Consider the following 15131-nt stretch of genomic DNA (forward strand, 5'->3'; position numbering starts at 1 on the left):
CTCATAGCCCTCCCACATGCCGTCCTAAACCACTCCTACACGTTCACCCAGCCATAGCTCCTCCCCTCATGTCATCTTTTAGGAACTGTAGCTTACTGACACGTACAGAACATTTAACCTGTGACCTTTGCCTCAAGAGTCACCCGGCAACAACAGATAGATATAGTATGGTGACACTCTGATACAGATATATATAGTATGGTGACACTCTGATACAGATAGTATGGTGATACTCTGATACAGATAGATATAGTATGGTGACACTCTGATACAGATAGATATAGTATGGTGACACTCTGATACAGATAGTATGGTGACACTCTGATACAGATAGATATAGTATGGTGACACTCTGATACAGATAGTATGGTGATACTGATACAGATAGATATAGTATGGTGACACTGATACAGATAGATATAGTATGGTGACACTCTGATACAGATAGATATAGTATGGTGACACTCTGATACAGATAGATATAGTATGGTGACACTTTGATACAGATAGATATAGCATGGTGACACTCTGATACAGATAGTATGGTGACACTCTGATACAGATAGATATAGTATGGTGACACTCTGATACAGATGGATATAGTATGGTGACACTCTAATACAGATAGATATAGTATGGTGACACTCTGATACAGATAGATATAGTCTGGTGACACTCTGATACAGATAGTATGGTGATACTGATACAGATATATATAGTATGGTGATACACTGATACAGATAGTATGGTGATACTGATACAGATATATATAGTATGGTGATACTCTGATACAGATAGATATAGTCTGGTGACACTGATACAGATAGTATGGTAATACTCTGATACAGATTGAGTTAAACTGCTGGCCAGACAACAGGGTGGGAAGAGATTATAGAAATAGAATGAGTAGACCGAGGGTCTTCGTTCAGGTCAATGATGTCATAACTGGTGGACCTTCTGGTGGCCATTTTGACTGTCCTCCTAGGAGTAAAGCATTATATTTCTATCAGTTAGATCAGATGTCCACGCTGATTGCTTTTCTTGTCACACAGCCCACTGATGGTCCAGGGAGACCCTTACTCGTGACATCAGGGTGGGGAACGCTGAAGGTGAGGAGGAGGAGGAGGAGGAGGAGGAGAGGAGGGGTGGAATTGGGTTTGGTGGCCATAATTGAGGTTAATACTATATAATAATACACACCGTAGAACACTGTAGAACACTGTAGAACACTGTAGAACACCGTAGAACACTGAGGAACACTGTAGAAGACTGTAGAACACAGAGGAACACTGTAGAACACTGTAGAACACTGAGGAACACTGAGGAACACTGTAGAACACTGAGGAACACCGTAGAACACTGAGGAACACTGTAGAACACTGTAGAACACAGAGGAACACTGTAGAACACTGTAGAACACTGAGGAACACTGAGGAACACTGTAGAACACTGAGGAACACCGTAGAACACTGAGGAACACTGTAGAACACAGAGGAACACTGTAGAACACTGTAGAACACTGAGGAACACTGTAGAACACTGAGGAACACCGTAGAACACTGAGGAACACTGTAGAACACTGAGGAACACTGAGGAACACTGTAGAACACCGTAGAACACTGTAGAACACCATAGAACACTGTAGAACACTGTAGAACACCGTAGAACACCGTAGAACACGTATTCAACTGGTGGTGGTACCTCACCTTGATGGAACCAGTAGATCTCAATGACGTCTCAAAACGTGTTTCACTTGTTTCTTCCATCTGTTCAACAGAACTTCTGGTTAACATGAGGTGTCATTACAAACAGTCTTCAGATAGTCTCTAAAAAACTACAAACAGTCTTCAGATAGTCTCTAAAAACTACAAACAGTCTTCATATAGTCTCTAAAAACAACAAACAGTCTTCATATAGTCTCTAAAAAACTACAAACAGTCTTCATATAGTTTTTCATATAGTCTCTAAAAACTACAAATAGTCTTCAGATAATCTCTAAAAACTACAAACAGTCTTCATATAGTCTCTAAAAAACTACAAACAGTCTTCATATAGTTTTTCATATAGTCTCTAAAAACTACAAATAGTTTTTCATTTAGTCTCTAAAAACTACAAACAGTCTTCATATAGTCTCTAAAAACTACAAATAGTCTTCATATAGTCTCTGAAAAACCACAAATAGTCTTCAGATAGTCTCTAAAAACTACAAATAGTTTTTCAGATAGTCTCTAAAAACTACTATTAGTTTTTCAGATAGTCTCTAAAAACTACAAATAGTGTTTCATATATAGTCTCTAAAAACTACAAATATATTTTTTGATAGTCTCGAAAAACTACAAATGGTCTTCAGATAGTCTCTAAAAAACTACAAATAGTTTTTCATATAGTCTCTAAAAACTACTACTATTTTTTCATTTAGTCTCTAAAAACTACAAATAGTCTTCAGATAGTCACTAAAAACTACAAACAGTCTTCAGATAGTCACTAAAAACTACAAATAGTCTTCAGATAGTCTCTAAAACTACAAATCATCTTCAAATAGTCTACAAAGACTACCAATAGTCTCCCCATGACTGTTCCTTTACCAGTAGTCTGCCCTCGTTCCCCCACTCCTATTTAAATGTCGTCAGCATGGCAGTCTGCCTCTGGTCTGGCATCACAGTGCACCTTGATCTCCACCATGTTGTCAGTGCTTCCTTTGCTATTGGTGTTTTTTCAGTGATCAGTCACCGTATGTATCAAGCTGCTCTAGGATCAGCTGCCCTCTTGTCCATGTAATCTTATCTTACTGTGACTAAAAAGGTAGAACTGATCCTAAATCAGCACTCTTACTAGGAAACGCTTGATTACATACCTCCTCACATTTTCTGTCCGTCTAGTGAGTTTGCCTGTTTTCTAAACATAGGAATGATGCATATTATTTCTAATGCCTGTTTTGATGCTTTCATCAAAGTCTATCCACACTGCCTTGTGTCCCAGCTGTCTGTCTGTCTGTCTCTGCCTATCTGTCTATCTTTCTTTTTATATCTGCCTGTCTAACTGTCTGTCTGTCCTGCAGGAGAACGGCGTGGAGTTCGAAGCCTGTCTGGTGGCGCAGTGTGACGCCCTCATCGACGCCCTGAACCGACGCAAGGCCCAGCTGCTGACCCGCGTCAACAACGAACATGAGCACAAGCTGAAGGTGAGACGCCATTTTGGATCAAGCCCAGGGGACTTCCTGCCTGCGGGGTAGCAATTATAAATGAATGAATGAATGAATACTAAATAGGCAGAGTTATGCATAAGATGAAGGTGATCTTGGCTGAGTCCCAATTCTCCACACTTTTTTTCCAAAAGTGTGCACTTGTACACTCCACGGCATAAGATTTAAAAGTATATGATTGTTGTAAGCTTTGGCTCCGTGCAAGAACGTGTGCAAGTGTGTGGAGACCTCCGGCTGCAGCCCTGAGCTGCTATGCAGGACCGTCTTGGCTCACTTGACGTATTCACCATTGCTCCTTGGGAAGGTCATAGGTTACCCACTAACTTCGTCCAGCGTTGTGTGGTTTTCCTTCTTCTTTCAGGACTCAGGGCTCTGCAAACCTATCGGAAAGTGCCGTCGTGAATATCAAACAGACAGAATTCTCTCTCTCTCTCTCTCAATTCAATTCAAGGGGATTTATTGGCATGGGAAACATGTGTTAACATTACACTCACAGAAGTTCCTAAAGAATAAAGACATTTCAAATATATGTCTCTCTTTTTCTCTCTCTTTGTCTCTCTCTTTGTCTCTCTCTCTCTCACCAAGCCTGTTCCTCTCCTCTAGTCCTTGAGACAGTATCGTTCGGTGACACCAGAGGCAACCATCTCCATGACAACCAGGACATAGCGACGTGCAGAGCTTGTTATGTTTTTAAGCAGTGTGTGAAGGCGTGAAGCCCTCAATAACATAATGGCTACTTCTCAAATGACAGTCAAAAGACTGTCATTAAAGCTGGAGACAGGCAGAGAGAGAATAGGCAGTTTTTACTGGCACCAGGGGTCCCCCCTCCTTCTCCTCACCTCCCCTCTCCTCCCTCCTCACCTCTCCTCCCCTCTTCTCCTCTCCTCCCTCCTCCTCCACTCCTCACCTCTCCTCTCCTCCCTCCTCCTCTACTCCTCACCTCTCCTCTCCTCCCTCCTCCTCCACTCCTCACCTCTCCTCTCCTCCCTCCTCCTCTACTCCTCACCTCTCCTCTCCTCCCTCCTCCTCTACTCCTCACCTCTCCTCCATTCTTCTCCTCTCCTCCCTCCTCCTCTACTCTTCTCCTCTCCTCCCTCCTCCTCCACTCCTCACCTCTCCTCCACTCTTTTCCTCTCCTCCCTCCTCCTCCACTCCTCACCTCTCCTCTCCTCCCTCCTCCTCTACTCCTCACCTCTCCTCCATTCTTCTCCTCTCCTCCCTCCTCCTCTACTCTTCTCCTCTCCTCCCTCCTCCTCCACTCCTCACCTCTCCTCCACTCTTTTCCTCTCCTCCCTCCTCCTCCACTCCTCACCTCTCCTCTCCTCCCTCCTCCTCTACTCCTCACCTCTCCTCCATTCTTCTCCTCTCCTCCCTCCTCTTCCTCCCTCCTCCTCTACTCCTCACCTTACCTCTCCTCCCCTCTTCTCATCTCCTCTCCTCCCGTCCTCCTCTTCTCCTCTTCTCCTCTTTTCTCACCCCTCCTCTACTCCTTCTCCTCCTCCCCTGTGGCCATCAACACTGGACTAATAGCCGTTCCCTCTCTCCTCTCACCCAGTGTTACAGAGGGAATGGGCTCAGTGTCCTTTCATTGGTCCTTCCAGCCGGATGTCTGATGGATAGAAATGATCATAGTCATCTGGGAAAGTCTGAGTCACAAATGACACCCTATTCCCTCATGTAGTGCCCTATATAGTGTAGTGTGGTGCCCTATATAGGGAATAGGGTGCAATTTGGGACGCAGCCAGAGAGTAGCTGGATGGTGGGACGTAGCTGGATGGTGGGACGCAGCCAGAGGGTAGCTGGATGGTGGGACGCAGTCAGAGAGTAGCTGGATGGTGGGACGCAGCCAGAGAGTAGCTGGACGGTGGGGCGCAGTCAGAGAGTAGCTGGACGGTGGGGCGCAGTCAGAGAGTAGCTGGACGGTGGGACGCAGTCAGAGAGTAGCTGGATGGTGGGACGCAGCCAGAGAGTAGCTGGACGGTGGGACGCAGCCAGAGAGTAGCTGGACGGTGGGACGCAGTCAGAGAGTAGCTGGACGGTGGGAAGCAGCCAGAGAGTAGCTGGACGGTGGGACGCAGTCAGAGAGTAGCTGGATGGTGGGACGCAGCCAGAGAGTAGCTGGACGGTGGGACGCAGCCAGAGAGTAGCTGGACGGTGGGACGCAGTCAGAGAGTAGCTGGACGGTGGGAAGCAGCCAGAGAGTAGCTGGACGGTGGGACGCAGTCAGAGAGTAGCTGGATGGTGGGACGCAGCCAGAGAGTAGCTGGACGGTGGGACGCAGCCAGAGAGTAGCTGGACGGTGGGACGCAGTCAGAGAGTAGCTGGACGGTGGGAAGCAGCCAGAGAGTAGCTGGACGGTGGGAAGCAGCCAGAGAGTAGCTGGACGGTGGGACGCAGCCAGAGAGTAGCTGGACGGTGGGAAGCAGTCAGAGAGTAGCTGGATGGTGGGACGCAGCCAGAGAGTAGCTGGATGGTGGGACCTAGCCAGAGAGTAGCTGGATGGTGGGACGCAGCCAGAGAGTAGCTGGATGTGGGAAGCAGTCAGAGAGTAGCTGGACGGTGGGACGCAGCCAGAGAGTAGCTGGATGGTGGGACGCAGCCAGAGAGTAGCTGGATGGTGGGACGCAGCCAGAGAGTAGCTGTACGGTGGGACGCAGTCAGAGAGTAGCTGGACGGTCGGACGCAGCCAGAGAGTGGCTGGATGGTGGGACGCAGCCAGAGAGTAGCTGGACGGTGGGACGCAGCCAGAGAGTAGCTGGACGGTGGGAAGCAGCCAGAGAGTAGCTGGATGGTGGGATGCAGCCAGAGAGTAGCTGGACGGTGGGACGCAGCCAGAGAGTAGCTGGACGGTGGGACGCAGCCAGAGAGTAGCTGGACGGTGGGACGCAGCCAGAGAGTAGCTGGACGGTGGGAAGCAGCCAGAGAGTAGCTGGACAGTGGGACGCAGCCAGAGAGTAGCTGGACGGTGGGACGCAGCCAGAGAGTAGCTGGATGGTGGGATGCAGCCAGAGAGTAGCTGGATGGTGGGACGCAGTCAGAGAGTAGCTGGACGGTGGGACGCAGCCAGAGAGTAGCTGGACAGTGGGAAGCAGCCAGAGAGTAGCTGGACGGTGGGAAGCAGCCAGAGAGTAGCTGGACGGTGGGAAGCAGCCAGAGAGTAGCTGGACAGTGGGACGCAGCCAGAGAGTAGCTGGACGGTGGGACGCAGCCAGAGAGTAGCTGGACGGTGGGACGCAGCCAGAGAGTAGCTGGACGGTGGGACACAGTCAGAGAGTAGCTGGACAGGGGGGACGCAGTCAGAGAGTAGCTGGACGGTGGGAAGCAGTCAGATAGTAGCTGGACGGTGGGAAGCAGTCAGAGAGTAGCTGGACGGTGGGATGCAGCCAGAGAGTAGCTGGACGGTGGGACGCAGCCAGAGAGTAGCTGGACGGTGGGATGCAGCCAGAGAGTAGCTGGACGGTGGGACGCAGCCAGAGAGTAGCTGGACGGTGGGAAGCAGCCAGAGAGTAGCTGGACAGTGGGATGCAGCCAGAGAGTAGCTGGACGGTGGGATGCAGCCAGAGAGTAGCTGGACAGGGGGGACGCAGTCAGAGAGTAGCTGGACGGTGGGATGCAGCCAGAGAGTAGCTGGACAGGGGGGACGCAGTCAGAGAGTAGCTGGACGGTGGGAAGCAGTCAGAGAGTAGCTGGACGGTGGGAAGCAGTCAGAGAGTAGCTGGACGGTGGGACTCAGCCAGAGAGTAGCTTGACTGTGGGACGCAGTCAGAGAGTAGCTGGTCGGTGGGACGCAGCCAGAGAGTAGCTGGACGGTGGGAAGCAGCCAGAGAGTAGCTGGATGGTGGGACGCAGTCAGAGAGTAGCTGGACAGTGGGAAGCAGTCAGAGTGTAGCTGGACGGGATTACAGAAAACCCACAGAACGTTATACACCTTCTGAGTGTTTATCAATACGTCGAGAAGGAAAAGCAATGTCATGATGAGTAGACTATCTTTATTGGTAAACAGACTGCACTGCCCACTGGGTACTGCAGCAGTGACATAGCAATTACAACAGAGAGAGAGAGAGGGAAAACAGAAAGCTGTTCAGTAGGGGGGTGGGGGGGAGAGGGAGGGGTGAGTAGTGGGGTGGGGGGAAGAGGGAGGAGTGAGTAGTGGGGTGGGGGGAAGAGGGAGGGGGGGAAGAGGGAGCAGTGAGTAGTGGGGTGGGGGGAAGAGGGAGGGGTGAGAAGTGGGGTGAGGGGAAGACGGAGGGGTGAGTAGTGGGGTGGGGGGAAGACGGAGGGGTGAGTAGTGGGGTGGGGTGGGGGGAAGAGGGAGGAGTGAGTAGTGGGGTGGGGGGAAGAGGGAGGGGGGGAAGAGGGAGCAGTGAGTAGTGGGGTGGGGGGAAGACGGAGGGGTGAGAAGTGGGGTGGGGGGAAGAGGGAGGGGTGAGTAGTGGGGTGGGGGGAAGAGGGATGGGTGAGTAGGGAGGGGTGAGTAGTGGGGTGGGGGGAAGAGGGAGGGGTGAGTAGTGGGGTGGGGGGAAGAGGGAGGGGGGGGAAGAGGGAGGAGTGAGTAGTGGGGTGGGGGGGGAGAGGGAGGGAGGGGCGAGAAGTGGGGTGAGGGGAAGACGGAGGGGTGAGAAGTGGGGTGAGGGGAAGACGTAGGGGTGAGTAGTGGGGTGGAGGGAAGAGGGAGGGGTGAGAAGTGGGGTGAGGGGAAGACGGAGGGGTGAGAAGTGGGGTGAGGGGAAGACGGAGGGGTGAGAAGTGGGGTGGGGGGAAGAGGGAGGGGTGAGTAGTGTGGTGGGGGGAAGAGGGAGGGGTGGGTAGTGGGGTGGGGGGAAGAGGGAGGGGGGAGAGGGAGGAGTGAGTAGTGTGGTGGGGGGAAGAGGGAGGGGTGGGTAGTGGGGTGAGGGGAAGAGGGAGGGGTGAGAAGTGGGGTGGGGTGGGGGGAAGAGGGAGGAGTGAGTAGTGGGGTGGGGGGAAGAGGGAGGGGGGGAAGAGGGAGCAGTGAGTAGTGGGGTGGGGGGAAGACGGAGGGGTGAGAAGTGGGGTGGGGGGAAGAGGGAGGGGGGAAGAGGGAGGGGTGGGTAGTGGGGTGGGGGGAAGAGGGAGTGGGGAAGAGGGAGGGGTGGGTAGTGGGGTGGGGGGAAGACGGAGGGGTGAGAAGTGGGGTGGGGGGAAGAGGGAGGGGTGAGAAGTGGGGTGAGGGAAGAGGGAGGGGTGGGTAGTGGGGTGGGGGGGAAGACGGAGGGGTGAGTAGTGGGGTGAGCGGGAAGAGGGAGGGGTGGGTAGTGGGGTGGGGGGAAGAGGGAGGGGTGAGAAGTGGGGTGAGGGGAAGAGGGAGGGGTGAGAAGTGGGGTGAGGGGAAGAGGGAGGGGTGAGAAGTGGGGTGAGGGGAAGATGGAGGGGTGAGAAGTGGGGTGAGGGGAAGAGGGAGGGGTGAGTAGTGGGGTGGGGGGAAGAGGGAGGGGTGAGTAGTGGGGTGAGGGGAAGAGGGAGGGGTGAGTAGTGGGGTGGGGGGAAAGAGGGAGGGGTGAGTAGTGGGGTGGGGGGAAGAGGGAGGGGTGAGTAGTGGGGGTGAGGGGAAGAGGGAGGGGTGAGTAGTGGGGTGGGGGGAAGAGGGAGGGGTGAGTAGTGGGGTGAGGGGAAGAGGGAGGGGTGAGTAGTGGGGTGGGGGGAAGAGGGAGGGGTGGGTAGTGGGGTGGGGGGAAGAGGGAGGGGGTGAGTAGTGGGGTGGGGGGAAGAGGGAGGGGTGAGTAGTGGGGGGGGGGGGGAAGAGAGATGATTAAAGTTTGTCTGTTTAACAGAGAGCCGATTGTCAGCAGTGAGAAGAGAAGCACCTCTTGGAATAGTGCCAGTCCTCTGCAGGGGAGTGGATGGATCCAGACTCTGACACCACACACACAGTGCGTTTGGGTGTTCGTGTGCATGCGTGTGGTGATTACATAGCAGTATACCCATAGAGATCCTATTCAATTACCATGTCATAATCCCTCAAAATTGCAGAATGAGGTGAAAATGGCAGCCATCTTGGTCAGGGAGAAATCCAAACCAGTCTAATTGGAATTAATGGCAGTAGAGGGATAATCCTGATTTTACTTAAACTGGAGAACAGTAAAGGCATGTGATATATCAGAAATTGAGTAATACAATTATTGTCAACCTAAAATAGTGTCATATAATTATAAATACAGTTTAGGATAATACAGGTTTAAGACCAATTTTCTGTATAAATAGCCTCTAAAATATATGTTCTACAGTATGTAGCAACATTTGAAATTTATATTTAAAGAGACTCAGAGCTACAACGTTGTATATCATACACTGCAGTTGAGGAACAATGATAATGTCATTCTGCTTTGAAAGATGAATGTGAGTGTTTTGGTAGACCTACCGGAGAGCTCTTCTTTGTCCACACCCATTCAGCAGAATCGTTCACACCCTCTTAAGCTTTAGCCCCACCCATTCAGCAGAATCGTTCACACCCTCTTAAGCTTTAGCCCCACCCATTCAGCAGAATCGTTCACACCCTCTTAAGCTTTAGCCCCACCCATTCAGCAGAATCGTTCACACCCTCTTAAGCTTTAGCCCCACCCATTCAGCAGAATCGTTCACACCCTCTTAAGCTTTAGCCCCACCCATTCAGCAGAATCGTTCACACCCTCTTAAGCTTTAGCCCCACCCATCTCTTTAAGGATTCACAGTGTATTAAACAACCAAAGCTTTCGAGACTAAAAGGGATGAAAGTAGTGGCAAAAAGTAGTAGTAAAAAAAAAGAACTTTATCGAGTCCTTGGCCTACATCTGGGGCGGCAGGGTAGCCTAGTGGTTAGAGTGTAGAGGAGGCAGGTAGCCTAGTGGTTAGAGTGTAGAGGAGGCAGGGTAGCCTAGTGGTTAGAGTGTAGAGGAGGCAGGGTAGCCTAGTGGTTAGAGTGTAGAGGAGGCAGGGTAGCCTAGTGGTTAGAGTGTAGAGGAGGCAGGGTAGCCTAGTGGTTAGAGTGTAGAGGAGGCAGGGTAGCCTAGTGGTTAGAGTGTAGAGGCGGCAGGGTAGCCTAGTGGTTAGAGTGTAGAGGAGGCAGGGTAGCCTAGTGGTTAGAGTGTAGAGGCGGCAGGGTAGCCTAGTGGTTAGAGTGTAGAGGAGGCAGGGTTGCCTAGTGGTTAGAGTGTAGAGGCGGCAGGGTAGCCTAGTGGTTAGAGTGTAGAGGAGGCAGGGTAGCCTAGTGGTTAGAGTGTAGAGGCGGCAGGGTAGTCTAGTGGTTAGAGTGTAGAGGTGGCAGGGTAGCCTAGTGGTTAGAGTGTAGAGGTGGCAGGGTAGCCAAGTGGTTAGAGTGTAGAGGCGGCAGCGTAGCCTAGTGGTTAGAGTGTAGAGGCGGCAGCGTAGCCTAGTGGTTAGAGTGTAGAGGCGGCAGCGTAGCCTAGTGGTTAGAGTGTGGAGGCGGCAGCGTAGCCAAGTGGTTAGAGTGTAGAGGCGGCAGCGTAGCCTAGTGGTTAGAGTGTAGAGGCGGCAGCGTAGCCTAGTGGTTAGAGTGTAGAGGTGGCAGGGTAGCCTAGTGGTTAGAGTGTAGAGGTGGCAGGGTAGCCTAGTGGTTAGAGTGTAGAGGTGGCAGGGTAGCCTAGTGGTTAGAGTGTAGAGGTGGCAGGGTAGCCTAGTGGTTAGAGTGTAGAGGCGGCAGCGTAGCCTAGTGGTTAGAGTGTAGAGGCGGCAGGGTAGCCTAGTGGTTAGAGTGTAGAGGAGGCAGGGTAGCCTAGTGGTTAGAGTGTAGAGGCGGCAGGGTAGTCTAGTGGTTAGAGTGTAGAGGTGGCAGGGTAGCCTAGTGGTTAGAGTGTAGAGGTGGCAGGGTAGCCAAGTGGTTAGAGTGTAGAGGCGGCAGCGTAGCCTAGTGGTTAGAGTGTAGAGGCGGCAGCGTAGCCTAGTGGTTAGAGTGTAGAGGCGGCAGCGTAGCCTAGTGGTTAGAGTGTGGAGGCGGCAGCGTAGCCAAGTGGTTAGAGTGTAGAGGCGGCAGCGTAGCCTAGTGGTTAGAGTGTAGAGGCGGCAGCGTAGCCTAGTGGTTAGAGTGTAGAGGTGGCAAGGTAGCCTAGTGGTTAGAGTGTAGAGGTGGCAGGGTAGCCTAGTGGTTAGAGTGTAGAGGTGGCAGGGTAGCCTAGTGGTTAGAGTGTAGAGGTGGCAGGGTAGCCTAGTGGTTAGAGTGTAGAGGCGGCAGCGTAGCCTAGTGGTTAGAGTGTAGAGGCGGCAGGGTAGCCTAGTGGTTAGAGTGTTGGACTAGTAACCGGAAGGTTGCAAGTTCGAATCCCTGAGCTGACAAGGTACAAATCTGCCCCTGAACAGGCAGTTAACCCACTGTTCCTAGGCCGTCATTGTAAATAAGAATTTGTTCTTAACTGACTTGCCTGGTAAAATTAAATCCTAATCTGACTTTGGTGCAGGTCATGTTGTTCTTCACATTACTGTCTCAAGTAAACATACTATATCAAATACAATTTAAGTTTATTCATCACATTGCGGAGGACACAGAAGGTGTAAATGGGTCAGTGAAACGGTCAGTGAAACTTGCATAGTGGAGTCTTTTCAAATCAAATCAAATCAAATGTATTTATATAGCCCTTCGTACATCAGCTGATATCTCAAAGTGCTGTACAGAAACCCAGCCTAAAACCCCAAACAGCAAGCAATGCAGGTGTAGAAGCACCTGTTTTTCGACATGTAGCTAGCTAGCTAGCTAAACAATGAACCATTATCCCAACTCTAATCCCGCGTTCAAATCAGCTAGGATCTCAAACTGGGAAAAATCCATTTCAACGGTCATCCAACTCAAAATTCCAACTCGGGCCCCTTTCTAGAGCTCCTACACAGATAATACGCGTAACGTTAGCTAGCGAGCCAGCCAGCTAACGTTAGCTATACACAGATCATACATGTAACGTTAGATAGCGAGCCAACCAGTTAACATTAACTATACACAGATCATACATGTAACGTTAGCTAGCGAGCCAACCAGTTAACATTAGCTATACACAGATCAGACATGTAACGTTAGATAGCGAACCAACCAGTTAACATTAGCTAGCTAGTTAACAGTACAGCTTTAACTTGCAATGAAAACGACTTTCTGACAAAATGTTTTATACAACAGCCTTCTTTCTGTGTTCTCTTTCCGGACTCTTTCTGCATTTGGCAATCATCTCTCTGCTTCCACTGGGCATTCCACTGGGCATTCCACTGGGCATTCCACTGGGCATTCCACTGGGCATTCCACGGATTTCAAAACTCAGTCAACCTCTTCTGTGACAAAGACACCGTTTCTCCCCCACCATTGTCATCAGAAGACACAACGATGTCTCGTTCGAAGAAAATGTTTTTACGTAAATCGGGGATTTTCACATTGTCTGATTCATTTTCAGAGTCCGAGAGAGTAAGCACGGCACGGTCATTCTCCAGTGTCACGCCCTGACCTGCTGAGTATGGTTCCCAATCAGAGGCAGCTGTCTATCATTGTCTCTGATTGGGGATCATATATAAGTGGTCATTTTCCTTTTGGGGTTTGTGGGATCTTGTTTTCTGTATAGTTTGTTTTGCCTTACAGAACTGTGCGCTTTATTGTTGTTATTTTGCTTTCGGTGTCATCAATAAATTGAACGATGTACGCCTACCACGCCGCACCTTGGTCATTCCACAAACGAGAGCCGTATCATCCAGAAAGTAGCCTATCACAACGTTTTCCCACTGAACTGTCAGGAAGTGGATGAGCAGCATGTGGCTGGAGTGTTTGTGAGAGAGAAAATATAGTGTTTTGGAGGTTTATTTGATTAATCGAGCTCCAAACTGCCTCTGGAAGCAACATCAGCACAAGAACATGTTCGTCTCGGTCTTCCTGCTTTGTATTGATAAAGTGGAGAACTCGTTACGCTGTCAACGCTGCAGGAGTTGTATAAACCTCGCCCTGTTCCGGGATGAAGTCGAACACCCTGACCTTCAGGTCGACAATTGCCTACTCACGGAGGGCTACAGAGAAGAAGTCACTATGCTGGACATACAAATAGCTGAGGCTACTGGGAAAGCCAAGACCTGCGATTTTTAGTTGTCCTCTACTTCGAGGGTCGTGCATCGCTGATGAGAGTCTCACCTTCAGGCAGGCTATCTTTGGTGGACTGGCCGCTGCTCGGAAGTGATCGCTCACCGACGGAGAATGGCATTGGCAGGACCTTTGTTGCTGAATCGCAGAATGAATCTCTCCTGGACCTGACTGGCCGGACAGGGAGACACGTCACACCGTTCATCGCCGAAGTCGATAGCGGCGGCGTCCTCCACTTTCTGAGCCTCCTCACGGGATTCATGAATGGGCTGCCGACATCGAATAACTTTGCTGCTCTGGAGCCTGATGTCCCACCTTCTCATGGAGAGTCGGAGGTTCCTTCCGTAACGTTATGATGGTATCGCCGGAGTCTACGGTGGGTTCTGCTTCACCGGGTCTACGGTGGGTTCTGCTTCACCGGGTCTACGGTGGGCTCTGCTTCACCAGGTCTACGGTGGGCTCTGCTTCACCGGGTCTACGGTGGGTTCTGCTTCACCGGGTCTACGGTGGGCTCTGCTTCACCGGGTCTACGGTGGGCTCTGCTTCACCGGGTCTACGGTGGGCTCTGCTTCACCGGGTCTACGGTGGGTTCTGCTTCACCGGGTCTACGGTGGGTTCTGCTTCACCGGGTCTAAGGTGGGTTCTGCTTCACCGGGCCTACGGTGGGCTCTGCTTCACCGGGTCTACGGTGGGCTCTGCTTCACCGGGTCTACGGTGGGCTCTGCTTCACCGGGTCTACGGTGGGCTCTGCTTCACCGGGTCTACGGTGGGCTCTGCTTCACCGGGTCTAAGGTGGGTTCTGCTTCACCGGGTCTACGGTGGGCTCTGATATTCCTGTCATTTGTGGGGGGCGAGTTAGAGGAGCCCCTGATTGGGGTTAAGGTTGGGCTGAGGGCTCCGGCTCTAAATGAATAACAGCCATCAACCATTATTCTTGGAAGCTCCATGGTTAGATTGGTGGAAGTCCGAATTATCCGTACACTGTGTTTTCCTAGACTAGGGTATTGGAGTTATCAGAAGTCATGCCCACCATCAAGAAACAGATTCCTGATCTGAAAACACTTATGTTGCATATTGGGTCTAATGATATTATGTGTGTGAAATCTGTAAAGCTAAGAGATTCTTGGAGAATGCTCAGAAATTAGCAGAACATATAATTGTCTCTGGCCCAATTCCATCTCCTCGTCGTTTGTGGGACTGAGTGTTTTAGCTGTCTTTTCACCAGTGTCCTTCGTTGACAATTTTGACTCCTTTTGGAATAGTCCTGGTTACTTTGTGGAAGACGGAATTCACCTGGGTGAAAATGGCTCCCGGCTGTTGTCATCAAACATTGGAAAGGTTCTTGGTCAACTAAATTGATGTGAGGACAATATTAGCATTTAGCATTACATGTAAGTTTTCGCCATCTCCTCTTTGGTCTCTATGAGAGTTACACAAGTTGTATCTGAAAGTGGTGACATGCCTAATGGTGCTAACTGGAGAAAAGTCATTGCTATTCCTACTTTGTTTTATTTCCCTAATAGGTATAATCCAATATTTGAGTCTCCTGTTGTTCTGAAATCTCAAAGTAAGCTGACTTGTATTGAAAACTCTGTGTGATTTTAAATGCAGAAAAGGTTTGACGTTTTTACATCTTAACAGTCGTAGTTTTATTACCTAAAAAAGATAATGTCAAGATCTGGGTCTCTCATCCCTGATGCTTTTGTTCCATCTGAAACCTGAAGTTACAATGTGTTTCGGGCTGGTAGGAAAGGCAAAGGTGGTGGTGTTGCTAGTTACACAAGGAATCTTATTTCTGTGTCTCTGTTAAAGGCTACCTCCATTACTAAACAATTTGAATTGTTGGCTTTAAGTCTTCAGTTGGGTTCAAACTAAAAA

At 50.4% G+C, this 15131-nt stretch overlaps 1 protein-coding gene across 2 annotated transcripts in view; it reads left to right on the top strand.

The window, feature by feature from the left end:
• The first annotated feature begins 1004 nt into the window (after window positions 1-1004).
• The window catches only part of trim9 (tripartite motif containing 9), a 66009-nt gene continuing 51882 nt past the window's right edge, over window positions 1005-15131 (top strand). For both annotated transcript variants that reach the window (XM_031829288.1, XM_031829287.1), the window contains exons 1-2: window positions 1005-1109; window positions 3059-3181. In XM_031829288.1, coding sequence (XP_031685148.1) covers window positions 1020-1109; window positions 3059-3181 — 213 coding nt within the window. In that variant the 5' untranslated portion in view covers window positions 1005-1019. The remainder of the gene's footprint in view (window positions 1110-3058; window positions 3182-15131) is intronic.

This window comes from Oncorhynchus kisutch, linkage group LG7 (genome assembly GCF_002021735.2).
Source record: "Oncorhynchus kisutch isolate 150728-3 linkage group LG7, Okis_V2, whole genome shotgun sequence".
In the NCBI taxonomy this organism is placed as follows: Eukaryota; Metazoa; Chordata; class Actinopteri; order Salmoniformes; family Salmonidae; genus Oncorhynchus; species Oncorhynchus kisutch.